Genomic DNA, 21,083 nt, shown 5'->3' on the forward strand with positions numbered 1-21,083 from the left:
CTTGCTTGTTTGTGGGTCTTTCCGTCTTAAGTCTGGATTTGAGCAAGTGAAATGCATGCTCAATTGGGTTAAGATCTGGTGATTGACTTGGCCATTGCAGAATGTTCCACTTTTTTGCACTCATGAACTCCTGGGTAGCTTTGGCTGTATGCTTGGGGTCATTGTCCATCTGTACTATGAAGCGCAGTCCGATCAATTTTGCGGCATTTGGCTTAATCTGGGCTGAAAGTATATCCCTGTACACTTCAGAATTCATCCGGCTACTCTTGTCTGCTGTTATGTCATCAATAAACACAAGTGACCCAGTGCCATTGAAAGCCATGCATGCCCATGCCATCACGTTGCCTCCACCATGTTTTACAGAGGATGTGGTGTGCCTTGGATCATGTGCCGTTCCCTTTCTTCTCCAAACTTTTTTCTTCCCATCATTCTGGTACAGGTTGATCTTTGTCTCATCTGTCCATAGAATACTTTTCCAGAACTGAGCTGGCTTCATGAGGTGTTTTTCAGCAAATTTAACTCTGGCCTGTCTATTTTTGGAATTGATGAATGGTTTGCATCTAGATGTGAACCCTTTGTATTTACTTTCATGGAGTCTTCTCTTTACTGTTGACTTAGAGACAGATACACCTACTTCACTGAGAGTGTTCTGGACTTCAGTTGATGTTGTGAACGGGTTCTTCTTCACCAAAGAAAGTATGCGGCGATCATCCACCACTGTTGTCATCCGTGGACGCCCAGGTCTTTTTGAGTTCCCAAGCTCACCAGTCAATTCCTTTTTTCTCAGAATGTACCCGACTGTTGATTTTGCTACTCCAAGCATGTCTGCTATCTCTCTGATGGATTTTTTCTTTTTTTCAGCCTCAGGATGTTCTGCTTCACCTCAGTTGAGAGTTCCTTAGACCGCATGTTGTCTGGTCACAGCAACAGCTTCCAAATGCAAAACCACACACCTGTAATCAACCCCAGACCTTTTAACTACTTCATTGATTACAGGTTAACGAGGGAGACGCCTTCAGAGTTAATTGCAGCCCTTAGAGTCCCTTGTCCAATTACTTTTGGTCCCTTGAAAAAGAGGAGGCTATGCATTACAGAGCTATGATTCCTAAACTCTTTTCCCTGATTTGGATGTGAAAACTCTCATATTGCAGCTGGGAGTGTGCACTTTCAGCCCATATTATATATATAATTGTATTTCTGAACATGTTTTTGTAAACAGCTAAAATAACAAAACTTGTGTCACTGTCCAAATATTTCTGGACCTAACTGTATAAGGTGAACAACCACCCTAACACAACCTTGAATGGAGCTTAAAAACAGCTCCTGCAGAAGCAACAAGCATCAAGGCTTAGAAAGCTCCAAACTGAACCAACAGAATAATGTGGCTGTCTCTGGCACTGCTGGAGAATGAAGAGATAGCCAAACTGCTGAATTTAGTTCAAAGGTGGTTTAATTCAAAGTGATCCTCCCCAGGGATGTCGAGTCAGAGTCCATTTTGGTAAAGTTAGTATAAAATAGACAGACTCCGATCGCTAAAATATATAATAAATTGGGTACAGTGGTTCAATGTGCTGCATATTTTTTTCATAAAAAAGTTATGAAATGTCCAATAAATGTCTGTTCTATTCCTGATCGAAGTATCTAGGCTTTTAGTTGAGATGAATCTCTTCTGCATTTTATGTGCATAAGTAGTGAAGCTTCGGCTTTACAGATAAGGGTAAAAACACACTGGGAAGGAAGGAACGCCTGTACTCATCTCAGAACAACAAGAGACTAGGGATTAATGTACGTACATCTTAAAGCAATATATTATACTATAATATCTACATAGGTGTATAGAGGCCCATTTCCAACAACCACCACGCCAGTGTTTTAATGGTACATTGTGCTTGCTGTGTTAGAAGGCTAATGGATGTTTAGAAATCCCTTGAAAACCCTGGTGCAAGTATGTTAGCACAGCTGAAAATGTGAAGCATTACATTTGTTGGCTCCATTAAACTCACAAAATGGCCAGAAAAAAAAAAAAGAGAACTTTCATGTGAAACTTGACAGTATTGTTGTTCTTAGAAATGAAGGATATTCCATGCGAGAAATTGCCAAGAAACTGAAGATTTCCTACAACTGTGTGTACTACTCCCTTCAGAGGAGAGCACAAACAGGCTCTAACCAGAGTAGAAAGAGAAGTGGGAGGCCGCGCTGCACAACTGAGCAACAAGACAAGTACATTAGAGTCTCTAGTTTAAGAAAACGCCTCACAGGTCGTCAACTGGCAGCTTCTTAACACTAGAACTACTGGACTCGTGACACCTATTTTTCAGAGGAGAGCACAAACAGGCTCTAACCAGAGTAGAAAGAGAAGTGGGAGGCCGCGCTGCACAACTGAGCAACAAGACAAGTACATTAGAGTCTCTAGTTTAAGAAAACGCCTCACAGGTCGTCAACTGGCAGCTTCTTAACACTAGAACTACTGGACTCGTGACACCTATATAGAAATACATAGTGCAAAGTAGTCAAAATGACTACCTCAGTAGTTCTAGTGTTAAATAGTACCTGCAAAACGCTAGTGTCAACGTCTACAGTGAAGAGGCGAATCCGGGATGCTGGCCTTCAGGGCAAAGTGGAAAAGAAAAAGTCATGTCTGAGACTGGCGAATAAAAGGAAAAGATTAATATAGGAAAAAGAACAGAGACATTGGAAAGAGGAAGATTAGTAAAAAGTGACAAATCGAAGTTTGAGGTGTTTGGATCACAAAGAACATTTCTGAGACACAGAACAACTGAAAAGATGCTGGAAGAGTGCCTGACGCCATCTGGCAAACATGGTGGAAGTAATGTGATGGTCTGGGGTTGCTTTGGTGCTGGTAAAGTGGGATATTTGTACAATGTAAAAGGGATTTTGAATAAAGAAGGCCATCACTCCATTTTGCAACGCCATGTCATACCCTGTGGACAGCGCTTGATTGGAGCCAATTTCATCCTACAACAGGACATTGACCCAAATCACACCTCCAAATTATGCATGAATTATTTAGGGAAAAAGCAGGCAGCTGGTATTCTATCTGGAATGGAGTGGCCAGCTCAAGTCACCAGATCTCAACCCTATTGAGCTGTTGTGGAAGCAGCTTGACCGTATGGTACGCTAAAAGTGCCCATCAAGCCAATCCAACTTGTGGGAGGGGCTTCTGGAAGCATGGGGTGAAATATCTCCAGATTACCTTAGAAAATTAAGAGGTAGAATGCCAAAGGTCTGCAAAGCTGGAATTGCTGCACAGGAGCATTCTGTGACGAAAGCAAAGTTTTAAAGGAGATAATTATTATTTCAAGTAAAAATCATTATTTCTAACCTAGTCAATGTCTGGGCTATATTTTCTATTCATTATGCAACTCATTTGATACATAAAAGTATGATTTTTCATGGAAGAGACAAAATTGTCTGGGCGACACTAAACTTTTGAACTGATATATATATATATATATATATATATATATCTCTGTCCATCAAGCCACTTGGTGGGGCAGCACTTATTTAATGATTGATTAAAAGCCCTTTTTTGTAGACATGACCAACCCTCAAATAACAATAAATGAAGGTCAATGGACACAGGTGGCTGAATTGAAGAAACTGCTTCATCACCCATTTACAGTGACTAAAAAACTTACAAGCTGAGGATTTAAATCCTGGCATTTTCATGAAGAATTGGAATAACTTGCTGTTTTGCCTTTCCCAAAAAAAGAGGTTTAATCGCAGATGGTATTACTGCTTCAATGAAATGGAGAAAGACACTGCTAATAGAAAATAAAACTCTTGTGGCAGCTGTTTATGTGGCCTAAGTCATTGTATATTGCTGGATGATCAACAGCCCACAAAGCTTCTCATGAGCCAGATCAGACACCCCATACTTTGCACTGACGAGGGGCAAGCACCCCGAAACACAGTGTCTGCAAATTGGGATTCTGATCTGGCATATATATCCTAAGTCATATGCAAAGGATTGTTAAAAATCCAGATTTGACTTTTAGGATCGCTGCTTCCAATAGGTGGCGCTGCGCTAGAGTTTGTCTCCTTTCCTGGAGAGACAATTTGAATACTAAAGGAAAAGAAGCTCTGACTGAGGTAGCAGTTAGGATGAGTGGCTTCAGGACGACCAAGTGGACTTGTGTCATCAAAAGCTACTGCTGCCCTATCTACAGCCTCATCAGATGGGACGTTTAATATGAAAAAGCATTTGGACGACATGGAGCAGGAAAAGCGTTGCCGCAGGAAAAAAAGATTCCACTCCCATAGCAAACAGACTGAGCATATTTCAGCAATTTTTTTCACTTACTCTCAAACTAGAAGAGTTCAACCGTTTGATTATTGTATAAACAATGATTAAAAGCCTGAAGTTACCATTTTATTACAGTAAATGTATCACTTAAACATGAGCCATGTATGAGGGAGTCTAAGTTGTAGTCAGGGAAATTGAGGAGTTGGAGGTTTAGCTTACTGACTACACAGCCCTGACCCTTACTTCTTCAGGAATCTGGTGACATTCTGAAGAAGTTAGGATCACTTTGAAACGCGTTAAAATAAACCACCTTTCAGCTATATTCAGCGGTTTTGGCGATCTCTTCATTGCCCAGCAGTGCAGAAACAACGACATTGTTCTTTTGCTTCCGTTTGGATGCAGACCAATTTGATGCAGTGTGTGGTGTATGGTCTGAGCACTGACAGGCTGATCCCCCACCCCTTTAACCTCTGCAGCAATGCTTGCAGCACTCATACATCCATTTTTAAAATACAACCCCTGGAGATGATGCTGAGCACGTTCACTCAATTTCTGTGGAGGACCATTGTGGGTGGAACCTGTCGTGCTAAACCACTGTATGGTCTTGGCCACTGTGCTGCAGCTCAGTTTCAGAGTGTTGACAATCTTCTTATAGCCTTGGCCATCTTTATGTAGAACAAGAATTTTTTTGGTCAGATCCTCAGAGGATTTTTTGCCATGAGGAGCCATGTTGAACTTCCAATGACCAGCATGAGAGAGTGTGTGATCAATAGGACGTTTGTCTGTTGTTGCAGTGCATGCTTTTATCAGATACACAATGAAATTTCACATTTTTAAATGTGTGGTCACATCTGTTGTAGGTTTTATGATTAGGTTATATAAGGACCATGTTATAGTCTATAAAATATATACTTTTTGGTATGTATCCCCATGTCCATTGGTTAGCCACCATTTTTGTAGGTTTAGGACTTAAAATTGAAAGAATTGTAAACGTTTTTTTTCAGTATTGATGTCTGTAAATGTAAAAAAAGAATTAACATTAGAAGAGAGTGTCCAGCTTCCAAATCCAATAAAAAAAATTGTATCTTGATTAATAATCCTTTTAAAATTATACATATTGCGAAAAATTAGACAAATGGGGGAGACTTCTAGGAAACCTACGCATTGTGAACGCTAAATACGGTAAGACAACTTGCAGGCTTCATGCAGGTCTCCCCGTTTGCCGCCTCATTTCTCACAATGTTTATATAGCTTTAAAAGGAATATTAATAAAGACAATTGTATTTTTATTGGATTTGGACACTTTTTCTCTTTAAACGTGTATCTACAGACGCCAGGCAGTGTTGTTCTCTGGGGTTTCCTTTTATCTGGACTGATTTTGAAAGGGTGAGCTGGTATTTTCTCTTTAAATTCCCAGATTAATTAACCCTTATGGTCACTGTAGTAAAGAGGAAATAAATTCAAACCAGGATTATTGCCTTAGTCGCCCCACCTTCCCTCCCCCCAAAAAAGCGATCAAAGTGTTCTATGCGATGAAAAACAAATCCTCACTCAGATCCAATAACTGACAAAAAAAGAAAGTAAAGAAATGTATGGGTATTGGAAAATAGCGACAAACCACATTGTTTTTTATATCGCTATAATCAAACTGACTTGGAGAAATGACATTACTGGGTCATTTTACTGCACAATTAACACTAAAAATAATGGTAGAGCACGGTTTTTGTATTTTCTTTTTCTACCAACTGTTCACACTCGGCTCACAAATGAGCCCCCCCCCACCCCGAAAAAACAATAAAAAAAGAGAATTTTGTTTACATACCGTAAATTCTTTTTCTTATAGTTCCGTATTGGGAGACCCAGACCATGGGTGTCTAGCTTCTGCCTCCGGAGGACACACAAAGTACTACACTCAAAAGTGTAGCTCCTCCCTCTGAGCTTATACACCCCCTGGAGAACCAGATCTAGCCAGTTTAGTGCAAAAGCTGAAGGAGAATAGCCACCCACAAGTAAAAACAGAGAAAGAATCGGAACAACCGGAGACTCTGTCAACAACAACAGCCGGTGATAACACGCGGAACAAGAAAGTGCCAACAGGCAACAGGGAGGGTGCTGGGTCTCCCAATACGGAACTATAAGAAAAAGAATTTACGGTAAGTAAACAAAATTCTCTTTTTCTTTATCGTTCCTATGGGAGACCCAGACCATGGGACGTCTCAAAGCAGTCCATGGGTGGGAAATAAAACAGAAAAACTAAGAAGTAGGCAGAACCTAACTTCACAAGTGGGCGACAGCCGCCTGAAGGATGCGTCTGCCCAAGCTCGCATCTGCCGAAGCATGAGCATGCACTTGGTAGTGCTTCGAAATGGTATGCAGGCTAGTCCAAGTGGCAGCCTGACAGACTTGTTGAGCCGTAGCCTGGTGCCTGAAAGCCCAAGAGGCACCAACAGCTCTGGTTGAGTGTGCCTTGATCCCCGGCGGGGGAGGCACCTGAGAACACTGGTAGGCGTCCGAAATGGTCAACCTAATCCAACTGGCTAAGGTCGGCTTAGAAGCAGAGAGGCCCTTGCACCGACCTGTGGTTAGCACAAAAAGAGAGGTGCACCGCCTAAGAGCAGCGGTGCGAGACACATAGATCCGGAGAGCACGCACCAGATCCAAAGTATGCAACGCTTTTTCAAAGCGATGAACAGGAGCCGGACAAAAAGGAAGGTAGGGTAATGTCCTGGTTAAGGTGGAAAGGAGAGACCACCTGAGGAAGAAAGTCCGGAGTCGGACGGAGAACCACCTTGTCTTGATGAAAAACCAAAAAAGGTGACTCCGAAGAGAGCGCAGCCAAATCAGAGACTCTCCTGAGGGAAGTTATGGCCACTAGAAAGACCACTTTCTGTGAAAGACGAAACAAAGAAACCTCCCTAAGAGGCTCAAAGGTGGGTTTCTGCAAAACCGTGAGAACCAAATTGAGGTCCCAGGGATCCAAGGGCCGCCGGTAAGGCGGAATGATGTGAGACGCGCCCTGCATGAAGGTGCGGACTTGAGCCAGCCGGGCGAGACGCCGCTGGAACAGCACTGACAGAGCTGAGACTTGTCCCTTGAGAGAGTTGAGGGACAGTCCCAGCTGCAGACCGGACTGTAGAAAGGACAGAAGGGTCGGCAAGGAAAATGGCCAAGGAAAATGGCCGGAAGAGCGACACCAGGACAGGAAAATTTTCCAAGTCCTGTGATAGATCTTGGCAGAGGAAGACTTACGGGCCCGAGTCATAGTGGAGGTGACCTCAGGGGGGATACCAGAAGCCGTCAAGATCCAGGACTCAAGAGCCACGCCGTCAATCTGAGAGCCGCAGAATTCTGGCGGAAAAACGGACCTTGTGAGAGAAGGTCTGGACAGTCCGGAAGATGCCACGGCACCTCTACGGACAGATGGAGCAGGTCTGGGTACCAACCTCGCCTGGGCCAGTCCGGAGCAATGAGAATGACTCGACGGCCCTCCAGTCTGATCTTGCGCAGAACTCTGGGCAAGAGCGCTAGAGGGGGAAACACGTAGGACAGACGAAACTGGGACCAGTCTTGAACCAGAGCGTCCGCGGCGAATGCCTGAGGATCGTGGGAGCAAGCCACGTAAACCGGAACCTTGTTGTTGTGACGGGATGCCATTAGGTCCACGTCCGGAGTGCCCCACTTGCGGCAGATTGACTGAAACACTGCCGGGTGCAGGGACCACTCGCTGCCGTCCACGGTTTGACGGCTGAGATAATCTGCCTCCCAGTTTTCCACGCCTGGGATGTGGACTGCGGATATCGTGGACTTGGAGTCCTCCGCCCATTGAAGGATGCGTTGTACCTACAACATTGCCAGGCGGCTGCGTGTCCCGCCTTGATGATTGATGTAGGCAACCGCTGTCGCGTTGTCTGACTGGACTCGGATGTGCTTGCCCGCTAATAAGTGGTGAAAAGCTAGGAGAGCCAGAAGCACGGCTCTGGTTTCCAGCACATTGATCGAGAGGGCTGACTCGGATGGAGTCCAGGTGCCCTGCGCTCGGTGGTGGAGACATACCGCTCCCCAGCCGGATAGACTGGCATCCGTGGTGAGAATCACCCAGGACGGGACCAGGAAGGAGCACCCCCGAGACAGAGGGGCCGAAGCCACCACTGAAGAGATCTCCTGGTCTGTGGCGACAGAGCCACTAACCTGTGCAAGGAGGAAGGCTGCTTGTCCCAACAGCGGAGAATGTCCAGCTGCAGAGGACGCAGATGGAACTGGGCAAAGGGAACAGCCTCCATTGACGCCACCATCTGACCCAGCACCTGCATCAGGTGCCTGATTGAATAATGGCTGGGCCTCAGCAGAGAGCGCACCGCCAGTTGGAGGGACTGTTGTTTGATTAAGGGCAACTTCACAAGAGCCGGCAGAGTCTCGAACTGCATCCTTAAGTACGTGAGCCTCTGGGTCGGAGTCAGAGTGGATTTTGGCAGATTGACAAGCCACCCGAATTGGGCTAGAGTGGCGAGAGTGAGCGAGACACTCCGCTGACAGTCTGCGCTGGATGAAGCCTTGACTAGAAGGTCGTCCAGGTAGGGAATCCCTGCCAACCCCTGGAGGTGCAGAACCGTGACCACTGCTGCCATGACCTTGGTGAATACCCGAGGGGCCGTGGCTAACCCGAAGGGGAGAGCCACGAATTGGAAATGTTCCTCTCCGACTGCAAAACGCAGCTAACGCTGGTGAGAAACTGCAATGGGCACATGCAGATAGGCATCTCTGATGTCGATGGATGCCAGGAAATCCTCTTGGGTCATTGAGGCAATGACTGACCGCAGAGACTCCATGCGAAAATGCCGCACCTGAACATGCTTGTTGAGAAGCTTGAGATCCAGGATGGGCCGGAAGGACCCGTCCTTTTTGGGGACTAGGAAGAGATTTGAGTAGAAACCTCTGAACCGTTCCCGGGCGGGAACCGGTACAATTACTCCGTTGGCCTGCAAGGATGCCACGGCCTGAGAGAAGGCGGCGGCCTTGGAGCAGGGGGGAGTTGACAGAAAAAAATCTGTTTGGCGGGCTGGAAGAGAATTCTATCCTGTAGCCGTGGGAGATGATATCCCGCACCCACTGATCGGAGACGTGTTGAAACCACGCGTCGCCAAAGTGGGAGAGCCTGCCACCGACTAAGGATGTTGCTGGCGCAGACAGATAGTCAAGAGGAGGCTGCCTTAGTGGCAGCCGCTCCTGCGGTCTTCTGTGGACGCGATTTTGTGCGCCAGTTGGATTTTTGGTCCTTAGCTGAGTTAGCGGACGAGGCCGAGGGCTTAGAGGACGACCAGTTAGCGGAACGAAAGGAACGAAACCTCGACTGATTCCTACCCTGGACAGGTTTCCTGGTTTTGGTTTGTGGCATGGAAGTACTCTTCCCGCCAGTAGCTTCCTTAATAATTTCATCCAGCTGTTCACCGAACAGCCGGGACCCAGCAAAGGGGAGTCCAGCAAGGTACTTCTTTGAAGAAGCATCTGCCTTCCACTCTCTAAGCCACAATATCCTGCGGATAGCGAGGGAATTAGCCGAAGCCACCGCAGTGCAGTGAGAAGCCTCCAGCATGGCAGACATGGCATAGGATGAGAAAGCTGAAGCCTGAGCAGTTAAGGTAACCATCTCAGGCATAGATTCCTTAGTGAGGGAATGCATCTCCTCCAGAGAAGCAGAGATGGCTTTGAGAGCCCACACTGCTGCAAAAGTCGGGGAGAACGAGGCCCCTGCCGCCTCATATACAGATTTGGCCAGAAGGTCAACCTGGTGGTCAGTGGAATCCTTAAGAGAGGTGCCATCAGCCACTGACACAACGGTCCGGGCTGAGAGTCTAGACACCGGTGGGGTCTACCTTTGGTGAATGAGCCCACTCCTTGACCACCTCAGGTGGAAAGGGAAAACGGTCATCAGAACCACGCTTTGGGAAGCGTTTGTCAGGGCAGGCCCAGGGCTTGGTCACAGCGGCCTGAAAACTGGAGTGGTTAAAGAACACACTCTTTGTCCAGAGAACTCGCCGGAAATGTCACAAAATACACTCAGCACACTCTCCCCCAACAATAAAGTGCAGGGACCCCCAATATATAAACGTCTCAGGTACTTAGCTTACTGAGACGCAGGGTTCCAAGTCCCTGGGGATAAGTGCTCCGGTCCAGCAGGATCCTGAAGGGCTGCGGATGGAGACCGGTCTCCTGCCAAGCATGGAGACCGTGCTGGCTCCCACTTCAAGCCAGAGCCCAGGAGGGATGGTGAAGGAGCACGGCATGTAAGGCTCCAGCCTTGGAATCAACCTTAACAGCACCGCCGACACAGTGGGGTGAGAGAAGGGACATGCCGGGGGTCCAGGCTTGGACCCGCTTTTCTTCAAACTCTTTCCAAAAATGAAATCAGATGAGAATGTGTGTCGCCCTGGGCAAGCCAGGGGACACGGGTCACAACACCACCACACCCCACACTCCAGGTAGGCACATCACAGCTAACCAAAAATCCTTGTTGCCTTCCTCCAGGAGTCTGATGATGCACACCAGGGGGTGGGCCAGGCGGTTGGCTCCGCCCACCAAGGAGCTCACAACTCTGGAGGCAGGAAGTAACCAGGCAGTTGAGCCCAGGGAGGGCAAGAGAAAGGAGAGAGTCGAGCCCAGGCAGGGCAAGAGTGAAGTTGAGCTAAGTAGAGGAGTTAAGACAGTGAAAGTGAAAGTGGTAAAGGAGGAAAGCAAGTGAAGTGACAGAAGAGAAAGACAGCCTGAAGGGTCCAGCTTTGTGTAGGGCCAGATCAGCAAGGTCAGCGACGGCGGTGACTGTCTGGAGGGGGACCGTTTGGAAGTTCCTGGAAGGACCCCGTTGGCTGTGTGCCCGGTGGTCCGGAGCAGTGTTCCGAAGGACAGTCAGCACCAGGGCAGGGGCCTCTCGGACCCCGGCAAGGCTAGAAGTCGCCAAATTTGCCGAATCCGTCAGTGACGGGGACGCAGATCCCCCAACAACCAAGTCCCGATTGAAGGCAACAGCCCAACCTGAAGCAGAGAGACACCGCCACCGCACCAGTTTCTCAGGGCCAGCGCCTACGGGCAAAGTGTAGAGCTCCTCCGGCCCAGATTGCAGTCGGGGAGCGGGTAACCGGAGGGAATCCACCGCTACCACAAGTCAACCATAGGTGCAAGGAAGAGGGACATCACCATCACCTACCGGGAGTGCAGGTGCAGCCGTCTGTGGGACCGTCCTACCAGCCGTTTGGTTTACCGTACAAACTGTGTCACGTCTCAGGCTGAGTGAGTACCACAGTGCCGCAAGGCACAGCGCTGCCCCCGCGTCCCTGCGCCCATCGGGCCCCGCACCTACTTCTCCATCACCGGGCCCCGGGATCACCACCCCTACCCACGGAGGGGCAACACAACACCTGGCTGCTCCGCATCACCATCCCCGGGAGCCCCGTACAGAGCAGCGGTGGTGAAATCACCACAACCGTGGGTGGCGTCACGAACTATAACAATCCCCACACCCAACCACAACCCCCCCTTTCACTCACGGGCGAGGAGTGTCGCTCGAGAAATCCCCGGGATCCGGCCTACAGCTCGAGCCACCACTGAGCAGCGGCCGCCGGACCCGATCAGAAGGGGGTGAGCGTAGTGTGCCGACACCCTCCTCCCCGCCCGCGACAACTGCATGTGTGGATGTATGCCTCCTGAACACAAAGCGATAAACTGGCTAGATCTGGTTCTCCAGGGGGTGTATAAGCTCAGAGGGAGGAGCTACACTTTTGAGTGTAGTACTTTGTGTGTCCTCCGGAGGCAGAAGTTATACACCCATGGTCTGGGTCTCCCATCGGAACGATAAAGAAAAATAAAATATGGCTCCAGGAAAAGGGAAAGAAAAAAAAAATCTGTAGGCAACTGCTAAAATGGTCTGCATGCTTAAGGGGTTATTGATGTGTGTTTAGACGTTTTGTGCGCAATACCTACGATTCTAAGGGTACGTGTATACGATCAGGGTTTGTAGTGTTTTTGTCGCAGTGCTTTCACTAGGTCCAAGATGCTGCATTGTACAGTACAAGCACAGTGGAGGGATTTATAGAAAGTCCATGCTCGCTGTGCTTTTTTTCTCCGCAGCGTAAACTGACCTGTGGCACGGCTTCTCGAGCCACAGCATGCCAATTTATGCTGCGGAGATGCAACTTTTCTGCGCAGGGAGAACAGAGCGAATGTCCACAGTGCCCTGAACCCTGATTGTAAGCACGGGCAGCTGCGGTCTTCCAGAGAGCACTTGAGTCTTCGCAGGAGGGATGGCGCTGCGTCCACAACGCCAGGAAGTCTAATCATGGGCACACACCTTAAACAGTCTATCCCCGGGTGGTCTTCATGTGTGAAGTCAATGACTAGCTCCGACCTAAACTGACACTATAGATGACACTGCCCCTAGTGGCCATCCACAACATGCCCAGCAGGCAGTATAATACAAGTCAGAATGATACAGGGTAGGACAACGCTACAGGGCACCGGCAGGACAATGCTACAGGGCACCGGCAGGACAACGCTACAGGGCACCGGCAGGACAACGCTACAGGGCACCGGCAGGACAACGCTACAGGGCACCGGCAGGACAACCCTACAGGGCACCGGCAGGACAACCCTACAGGGCACCGGCAGGACAACGCTACAAGGTAAGTGCAGTACAACAATACTGTACAGGATACTGGCAGCACAACACTACAGGGCAGTATAATAGAAGGAGCAGCACAACACTACAGGGCAGTACAATAGAAGGAGCAGCACAACGCTACAGGGCAGTACAATAGAAGGAGCAGCACAACGCTACAGGGCAGTACAATAGAAGGAGCAGCACAACGCTACAGGGCAGTACAATAGAAGGAGCAGCACAACGCTACAGGGCAGTACAATAGAAGGAGCAGCACAACGCTACAGGGCAGTACAATAGAAGGAGCAGCACAACGCTACAGGGCAGTACAATAGAAGGAGCAGCACAACGCTACAGGGCAGTACAATAGAAGGAGCAGCACAACGCTACAGGGCAGTACAATAGAAGGAGCAGCACAACGCTACAGGGCAGTATAATAGAAGGAGCAGCACAACGCTACAGGGCAGTATAATAGAAGGAGCAGCACAACGCTACAGGGCAGTATAATAGAAGGAGCAGCACAACGCTACAGGGCTGTATAATAGAAGGAGCAGCACAACGCTACAGGGCTGTATAATAGAAGGAGCAGCACAACGCTACAGGGCAGTATAATAGAAGGAGCAGCACAACACTACAGGGCTGTATAATAGAAGGAGCAGCACAACACTACAGGGCAGTATAATAGAAGGAGCAGCACAACACTACAGGGCTGTATAATAGAAGGAGCAGCACCACACTACAGGGCAGTATAATAGAAGGAGCAGCACCACACTACAGGGCAGTATAATAGAAGGAGCAGCACACTACAGGGCAGTATAATAGAAGGAGCAGCACCACACTATAGGGCAGTATAATAGAAGGAGCAGCACAACAATACAGGGCAGTATAATAGAAGGAGCAGCACAACACTACAGGGCAGTATAATAGAAGGAGCAGCACAACGCTACAGGGCAGTATAATAGAAGGAGCAGCACAACGCTACAGGGCTGTATAATAGAAGGAGCAGCACAACACTACAGGGCAGTATAATAGAAGGAGCAGCACAACGCTACAGGGCAGTATAATAGAAGGAGCAGCACAACACTACAGGGCAGTATAATAGAAGGAGCAGCACAACGCTACAGGGCAGTATAATAGAAGGAGCAGCACAACGCTACAGGGCAGTATAATAGAAGGAGCAGCACAACGCTACAGGGCTGTATAATAGAAGGAGCAGCCCAACACTACAGGGCAGTATAATAGAAGGAGCAGCCCAACACTACAGGGCAGTATAATAGAAGGAGCAGCACAACACTACAGGGCAGTATAATAGAAGGAGCAGCACAACACTACAGGGCAGTACAATAGAAGGAGCAGCACAACACTACAGGGCAGTATAATAGAAGGAGCAGCACAACACTACAGGGCAGTATAATAGAAGGAGCAGCACAACGCTACAGGGCAGTATAATAGAAGGAGCAGCACAACGCTACAGGGCAGTATAATAGAAGGAGCAGCACAACACTACAGGGCAGTATAATAGAAGGAGCAGCACAACACTACAGGGCAGTATAATAGAAGGAGCAGCACAACACTACAGGGCAGTATAATAGAAGGAGCAGCACAACACTACAGGGCAGTATAATAGAAGGAGCAGCACAACACTACAGGGCAGTATAATAGAAGGAGCAGCACAACACTACAGGGCAGTATAATAGAAGGAGCAGCACGACACTATAGGGCAGTATAATAGAAGGAGCAGCACAACGCTACAGGGCAGTATAATAGAAGGAGCAGCACAACGCTACAGGGCAGTATAATAGAAGGAGCAGCACAACACTACAGGGCAGTATAATAGAAGGAGCAGCACAACGCTACAGGGCAGTATAATAGAAGGAGCAGCACAACGCTACAGGGCTGTATAATAGAAGGAGCAGCACAACACTACAGGGCAGTATAATAGGAGCAGCACAACACTACAGGGCAGTATAATAGAAGGAGCAGCACAACACTACAGGGCAGTATAATAGAAGGAGCAGCACAACACTACAGGGCAGTATAATAGAAGGAGCAGCACAACACTACAGGGCAGTATAATAGAAGGAGCAGCACAACACTACAGGGCAGTATAATAGAAGGAGCAGCACAACACTACAGGGCAGTATAATAGAAGGAGCAGCACAACACTACAGGGCAGTATAATAGAAGGAGCAGCACAACACTACAGGGCTGTATAATAGAAGGAGCAGCACAACACTACAGGGCAGTATAATAGAAGGAGCAGCACAACACTACAGGGCAGTATAATAGAAGGAGCAGTACGACACTATAGGGCAGTATAATAGAAGGAGCAGCACCACACTACAGGGCAGTATAATAGAAGGAGCAGCACACTACAGGGCAGTATAATAGAAGGAGAAGCACAACACTACAGGGCAGTATAATAGAAGGAGCAGCACAACACTACAGGGCTGTATAATAGAAGGAGCAGCACAACGCTACAGGGCAGTATAATAGAAGGAGCAGCACAACACTACAGGGCAGTATAATAGAAGGAGCAGCACAACGCTACAGGGCAGTATAATAGAAGGAGCAGCACAACGCTACAGGGCTGTATAATAGAAGGAGCAGCACAACACTACAGGGCAGTATAATAGAAGGAGCAGCACAACGCTACAGGGCAGTATAATAGAAGGAGCAGCACAACACTACAGGGCAGTATAATAGAAGGAGCAGCACAACGCTACAGGGCAGTATAATAGAAGGAGCAGCACAACGCTACAGGGCAGTATAATAGAAGGAGCAGCACGACACTATAGGGCAGTATAATAGAAGGAGCAGCACAACACTACAGGGCTGTATAATAGAAGGAGCAGCACGACACTATAGGGCAGTATAATAGAAGGAGCAGCACAACACTACAGGGCTGTATAATAGAAGGAGCAGCACAACGCTACAGGGCAGTATAATAGAAGGAGCAGCACAACGCTACAGGGCAGTATAATAGGAGCAGCACACTACAGGGCAGTATAATAGAAGGAGCAGCACAACACTACAGGGCAGTATAATAGAAGGAGCAGCACACTACAGGGCAGTATAATAGAAGGAGCAGCACCACACTATAGGGCAGTATAATAGAAGGAGCAGCACAACAATACAGGGCAGTATAATAGAAGGAGCAGCACAACACTACAGGGCAGTATAATAGAAGGAGCAGCACAACACTACAGGGCTGTATAATAGAAGGAGCAGCACCACACTACAGGGCTGTATAATAGAAGGAGCAGCACCACACTACAGGGCAGTATAATAGAAGGAGCAGCACACTACAGGGCAGTATAATAGAAGGAGCAGCACCACACTATAGGGCAGTATAATAGAAGGAGCAGCACAACAATACAGGGCAGTATAATAGAAGGAGCAGCACAACACTACAGGGCAGTATAATAGAAGGAGCAGCACAACGCTACAGGGCAGTATAATAGAAGGAGCAGCACAACGCTACAGGGCAGTATAATAGAAGGAGCAGCACAACGCTACAGGGCTGTATAATAGAAGGAGCAGCACAACACTACAGGGCAGTATAATAGAAGGAGCAGCACAACGCTACAGGGCAGTATAATAGAAGGAGCAGCACAACGCTACAGGGCTGTATAATAGAAGGAGCAGCACAACACTACAGGGCAGTATAATAGAAGGAGCAGCACAACACTACAGGGCAGTATAATAGAAGGAGCAGCACAACGCTACAGGGCAGTATAATAGAAGGAGCAGCACAACACTACAGGGCTGTATAATAGAAGGAGCAGCACGACACTATAGGGCAGTATAATAGAAGGAGCAGCACAACACTACAGGGCTGTATAATAGAAGGAGCAGCACGACACTACAGGGCAGTATAATAGAAGGAGAAGCACAACACTACAGGGCAGTATAATAGAAGGAGCAGCACAACACTACAGGGCAGTATAATAGAAGGAGCAGCACAACACTACAGGGCTGTATAATAGAAGGAGCAGCACAACACTACAGGGCAGTATAATAGAAGGAGCAGCCCAACACTACAGGGCAGTATAATAGAAGGAGCAGCACAACACTACAGGGCAGTATAATAGAAGGAGCAGCACAACACTACAGGGCAGTATAATAGAAGGAGCAGCACAACGCTACAGGGCAGTATAATAGAAGGAGCAGCACAACACTACAGGGCAGTATAATAGAAGGAGCAGCACAACACTACAGGGCAGTATAATAGAAGGAGCAGCACAACACTACAGGGCTGTATAATAGAAGGAGCAGCACAACACTACAGGGCAGTATAATAGAAGGAGCAGCACAACACTACAGGGCAGTATAATAGAAGGAGCAGTACGACACTATAGGGCAGTATAATAGAAGGAGCAGCACCACACTACAGGGCAGTATAATAGAAGGAGCAGCACACTACAGGGCAGTATAATAGAAGGAGAAGCACAACACTACAGGGCAGTATAATAGAAGGAGCAGCACAACACTACAGGGCTGTATAATAGAAGGAGCAGCACAACGCTACAGGGCAGTATAATAGAAGGAGCAGCACAACACTACAGGGCAGTATAATAGAAGGAGCAGCACAACGCTACAGGGCAGTATAATAGAAGGAGCAGCACAACGCTACAGGGCTGTATAATAGAAGGAGCAGCACAACACTACAGGGCAGTATAATAGAAGGAGCAGCACAACGCTACAGGGCAGTATAATAGAAGGAGCAGCACAACACTACAGGGCAGTATAATAGAAGGAGCAGCACAACGCTACAGGGCAGTATAATAGAAGGAGCAGCACAACGCTACAGGGCAGTATAATAGAAGGAGCAGCACGACACTATAGGGCAGTATAATAGAAGGAGCAGCACAACACTACAGGGCTGTATAATAGAAGGAGCAGCACGACACTATAGGGCAGTATAATAGAAGGAGCAGCACAACACTACAGGGCTGTATAATAGAAGGAGCAGCACAACGCTACAGGGCAGTATAATAGAAGGAGCAGCACAACGCTACAGGGCAGTATAATAGGAGCAGCACACTACAGGGCAGTATAATAGAAGGAGCAGCACAACACTACAGGGCAGTATAATAGAAGGAGCAGCACACTACAGGGCAGTATAATAGAAGGAGCAGCACCACACTATAGGGCAGTATAATAGAAGGAGCAGCACAACAATACAGGGCAGTATAATAGAAGGAGCAGCACAACACTACAGGGCAGTATAATAGAAGGAGCAGCACAACACTACAGGGCAGTATAATAGAAGGAGCAGCACAACACTACAGGGCTGTATAATAGAAGGAGCAGCACCACACTACAGGGCAGTATAATAGAAGGAGCAGCACCACACTACAGGGCAGTATAATAGAAGGAGCAGCACCACACTACAGGGCAGTATAATAGAAGGAGCAGCACACTACAGGGCAGTATAATAGAAGGAGCAGCACCACACTATAGGGCAGTATAATAGAAGGAGCAGCACAACAATACAGGGCAGTATAATAGAAGGAGCAGCACAACACTACAGGGCAGTATAATAGAAGGAGCAGCACAACGCTACAGGGCAGTATAATAGAAGGAGCAGCACAACGCTACAGGGCAGTATAATAGAAGGAGCAGCACAACGCTACAGGGCTGTATAATAGAAGGAGCAGCACAACACTACAGGGCAGTATAATAGAAGGAGCAGCACAACGCTACAGGGCAGTATAATAGAAGGAGCAGCACAACGCTACAGGGCTGTATAATAGAAGGAGCAGCACAACACTACAGGGCAGTATAATAGAAGGAGCAGCACAACACTACAGGGCAGTATAATAGAAGGAGCAGCACAACGCTACAGGGCAGTATAATAGAAGGAGCAGCACAACACTACAGGGCTGTATAATAGAAGGAGCAGCACGACACTATAGGGCAGTATAATAGAAGGAGCAGCACAACACTACAGGGCTGTATAATAGAAGGAGCAGCACGACACTACAGGGCAGTATAATAGAAGGAGAAGCACAACACTACAGGGCAGTATAATAGAAGGAGCAGCACAACACTACAGGGCAGTATAATAGAAGGAGCAGCACAACACTACAGGGCTGTATAATAGAAGGAGCAGCACAACACTACAGGGCAGTATAATAGAAGGAGCAGCCCAACACTACAGGGCAGTATAATAGAAGGAGCAGCACAACACTACAGGGCAGTATAATAGAAGGAGCAGCACAACACTACAGGGCTGTATAATAGAAGGAGCAGCACAACACTACAGGGCAGTATAATAGAAGGAGCAGCCCAACACTACAGGGCAGTATAATAGAAGGAGCAGCACAACACTACAGGGCAGTATAATAGAAGGAGCAGCACAACACTACAGGGCAGTATAATAGAAGGAGCAGCACAACACTACAGGGCTGTATAATAGAAGGAGCAGCACAACACTACAGGGCAGTATAATAGAAGGAGCAGCACGACACCCGGCGCCCTCAGTCACTGCTGCAATGTGTGTGCAGTGCACTCTACTCTTGCCCTACACCAGTCCGTATCCGTATCCGTAAAAGCTGCTGCGCTAGCGCTATAGGTAAGTGTGGCCACGCCCCTTCTTCCCAGCAGCCACCGGTTTGTCACGTCTCCCCGTGTGTCCTTCCTCCCATGATGCTGTACGGCTCCATAGTCCGCGCCTTACCGTAGCACCTGTGTGGGTTCTCCGTGCTTCTCATACACCAGGCCCCGGGGGGCAGCCGTGCTGAGCTGTCGCCGTATCAGCCTCACTACCGGCCACATGTCCTCGCCCGTCTGTCAGGTTCTGATACGTGACGCTTCGGCCACGCGCCCCGCACAGCGCGTCAGGTTACAGGCCCCGCCCACTAGTGATGGGTAGTTCGTGAGTGAGTAGTTCAAAATGAACTACTCCTCAGAGTGAACTAGTTCATCTAGTTCACCATCCTGACAGAGATTAGTTCATTATGAACTAAACAGAAAGTGGGAGGAGACAGAGAGTGATCCTCTACAGCTCCAGGAGGCTCCTGCTCTCACACTGGCTCTTTATAGCCCCTGATGCTGGAAAAAGAGGTAGTAAAACACTAGACCACACATCAAATACAAATATAATAGTAAAAACTGAAATTGCAGAGTAGACAAGACACTGCTCATATGTGTGTATGAGAGAGTGTGTTTCTGTGTGTGTTTCTGGGCTCAGTGAGATGCATCAGACTGAACTAGGCTGCTCTGATTCATTCTCAGTAGAACATTTAGTTCAGCAGCTCCTATAGTTCATTTAGTTCACAGGTCACATGATGCATTTCCTGTCACCTCCTCCAGAGAAATACTGAACTAAATGAACTAATCTTTTGAACTAAACAGCAGTGTGAGGAGACAGTGATCCTCTACAGCTCCAGGAGGCTCCTGCTCTCACACTGGCTCTTTAGGCTGCTTTCACACATCTGGCTTTTGCAATGCGGCACACTCTGGCACTTTGCAGGAAAACCGCAACCGTTTTTTTTTGCTGCCGGTTGCGTTTTTCCTGCATAGACTTTAATTAGTGCCGCATTGTGCCGCATGGGCTTGCGTTCTGTCCGGTTTTTGACGCATGCGGCAGATTTAGCCGATGCGGCGGCCGGATAGAACGTTCCCTGGCACGTTTTTTGCTCCGGCAAAAAAAAAAAAAACGCACCGCGCCGCATCCCAATGCATCCCTATGGATGCCGGATGCGGCGCGATGCGGCAAAAACCGCATCCGGCCGCCGCATGCGGTTTTTGCCACTGCGCATGCTCAGTAGCGTGCCGCAGCCGGCAAAAACCGGACCGGCCGCATGTAAAAAACTTATGCAAAGGATGCGGTGTTTTCACCGCATCCGTTGCATAGGTTTCACAGCCGGATTGAGCCGCACTGCTCAAACCGGATGTGTGAAAGCAGCCTTATAGCTCCTGATGCTGGAAAAGGAGGTTGTAAAACACTGTACCACACATCAAATACAAATATAATAGTAATAATAATAATAAACTGAAATTGCACAGTAGACAGACACAGCTCATATGTGTGTATGGGAGAGAGAGTTGTGTGTGTGGATCATGCCCCTCACCCGTCTGTGTGATAGGATCACCCTCCTGTAGAGGACCAGCCTCCTGTAGAGGATCAGCCTCCTGTAGAGGATCAGCCTCCTGTAGAGGATC

General features: G+C 48.0%; 1 protein-coding gene across 1 annotated transcript in view; it reads right to left on the bottom strand.

The window, feature by feature from the left end:
* The window catches only part of MECR (mitochondrial trans-2-enoyl-CoA reductase), an 83,110-nt gene extending 63,345 nt beyond the window's left edge, over positions 1–19,765 (bottom strand). Inside the window, exon 1 of the mRNA XM_075335996.1 lies at positions 19,597–19,765. Within this exon, the coding sequence (XP_075192111.1) occupies positions 19,597–19,694 (98 nt within the window). The 5' untranslated portion in view covers positions 19,695–19,765. The remainder of the gene's footprint in view (positions 1–19,596) is intronic.
* Between the last annotated feature and the right edge of the window lie 1,318 nt (positions 19,766–21,083).

Source organism: Anomaloglossus baeobatrachus, chromosome 2 (genome assembly GCF_048569485.1).
Source record: "Anomaloglossus baeobatrachus isolate aAnoBae1 chromosome 2, aAnoBae1.hap1, whole genome shotgun sequence".
Classification (NCBI taxonomy): domain Eukaryota; kingdom Metazoa; phylum Chordata; class Amphibia; order Anura; family Aromobatidae; genus Anomaloglossus; species Anomaloglossus baeobatrachus.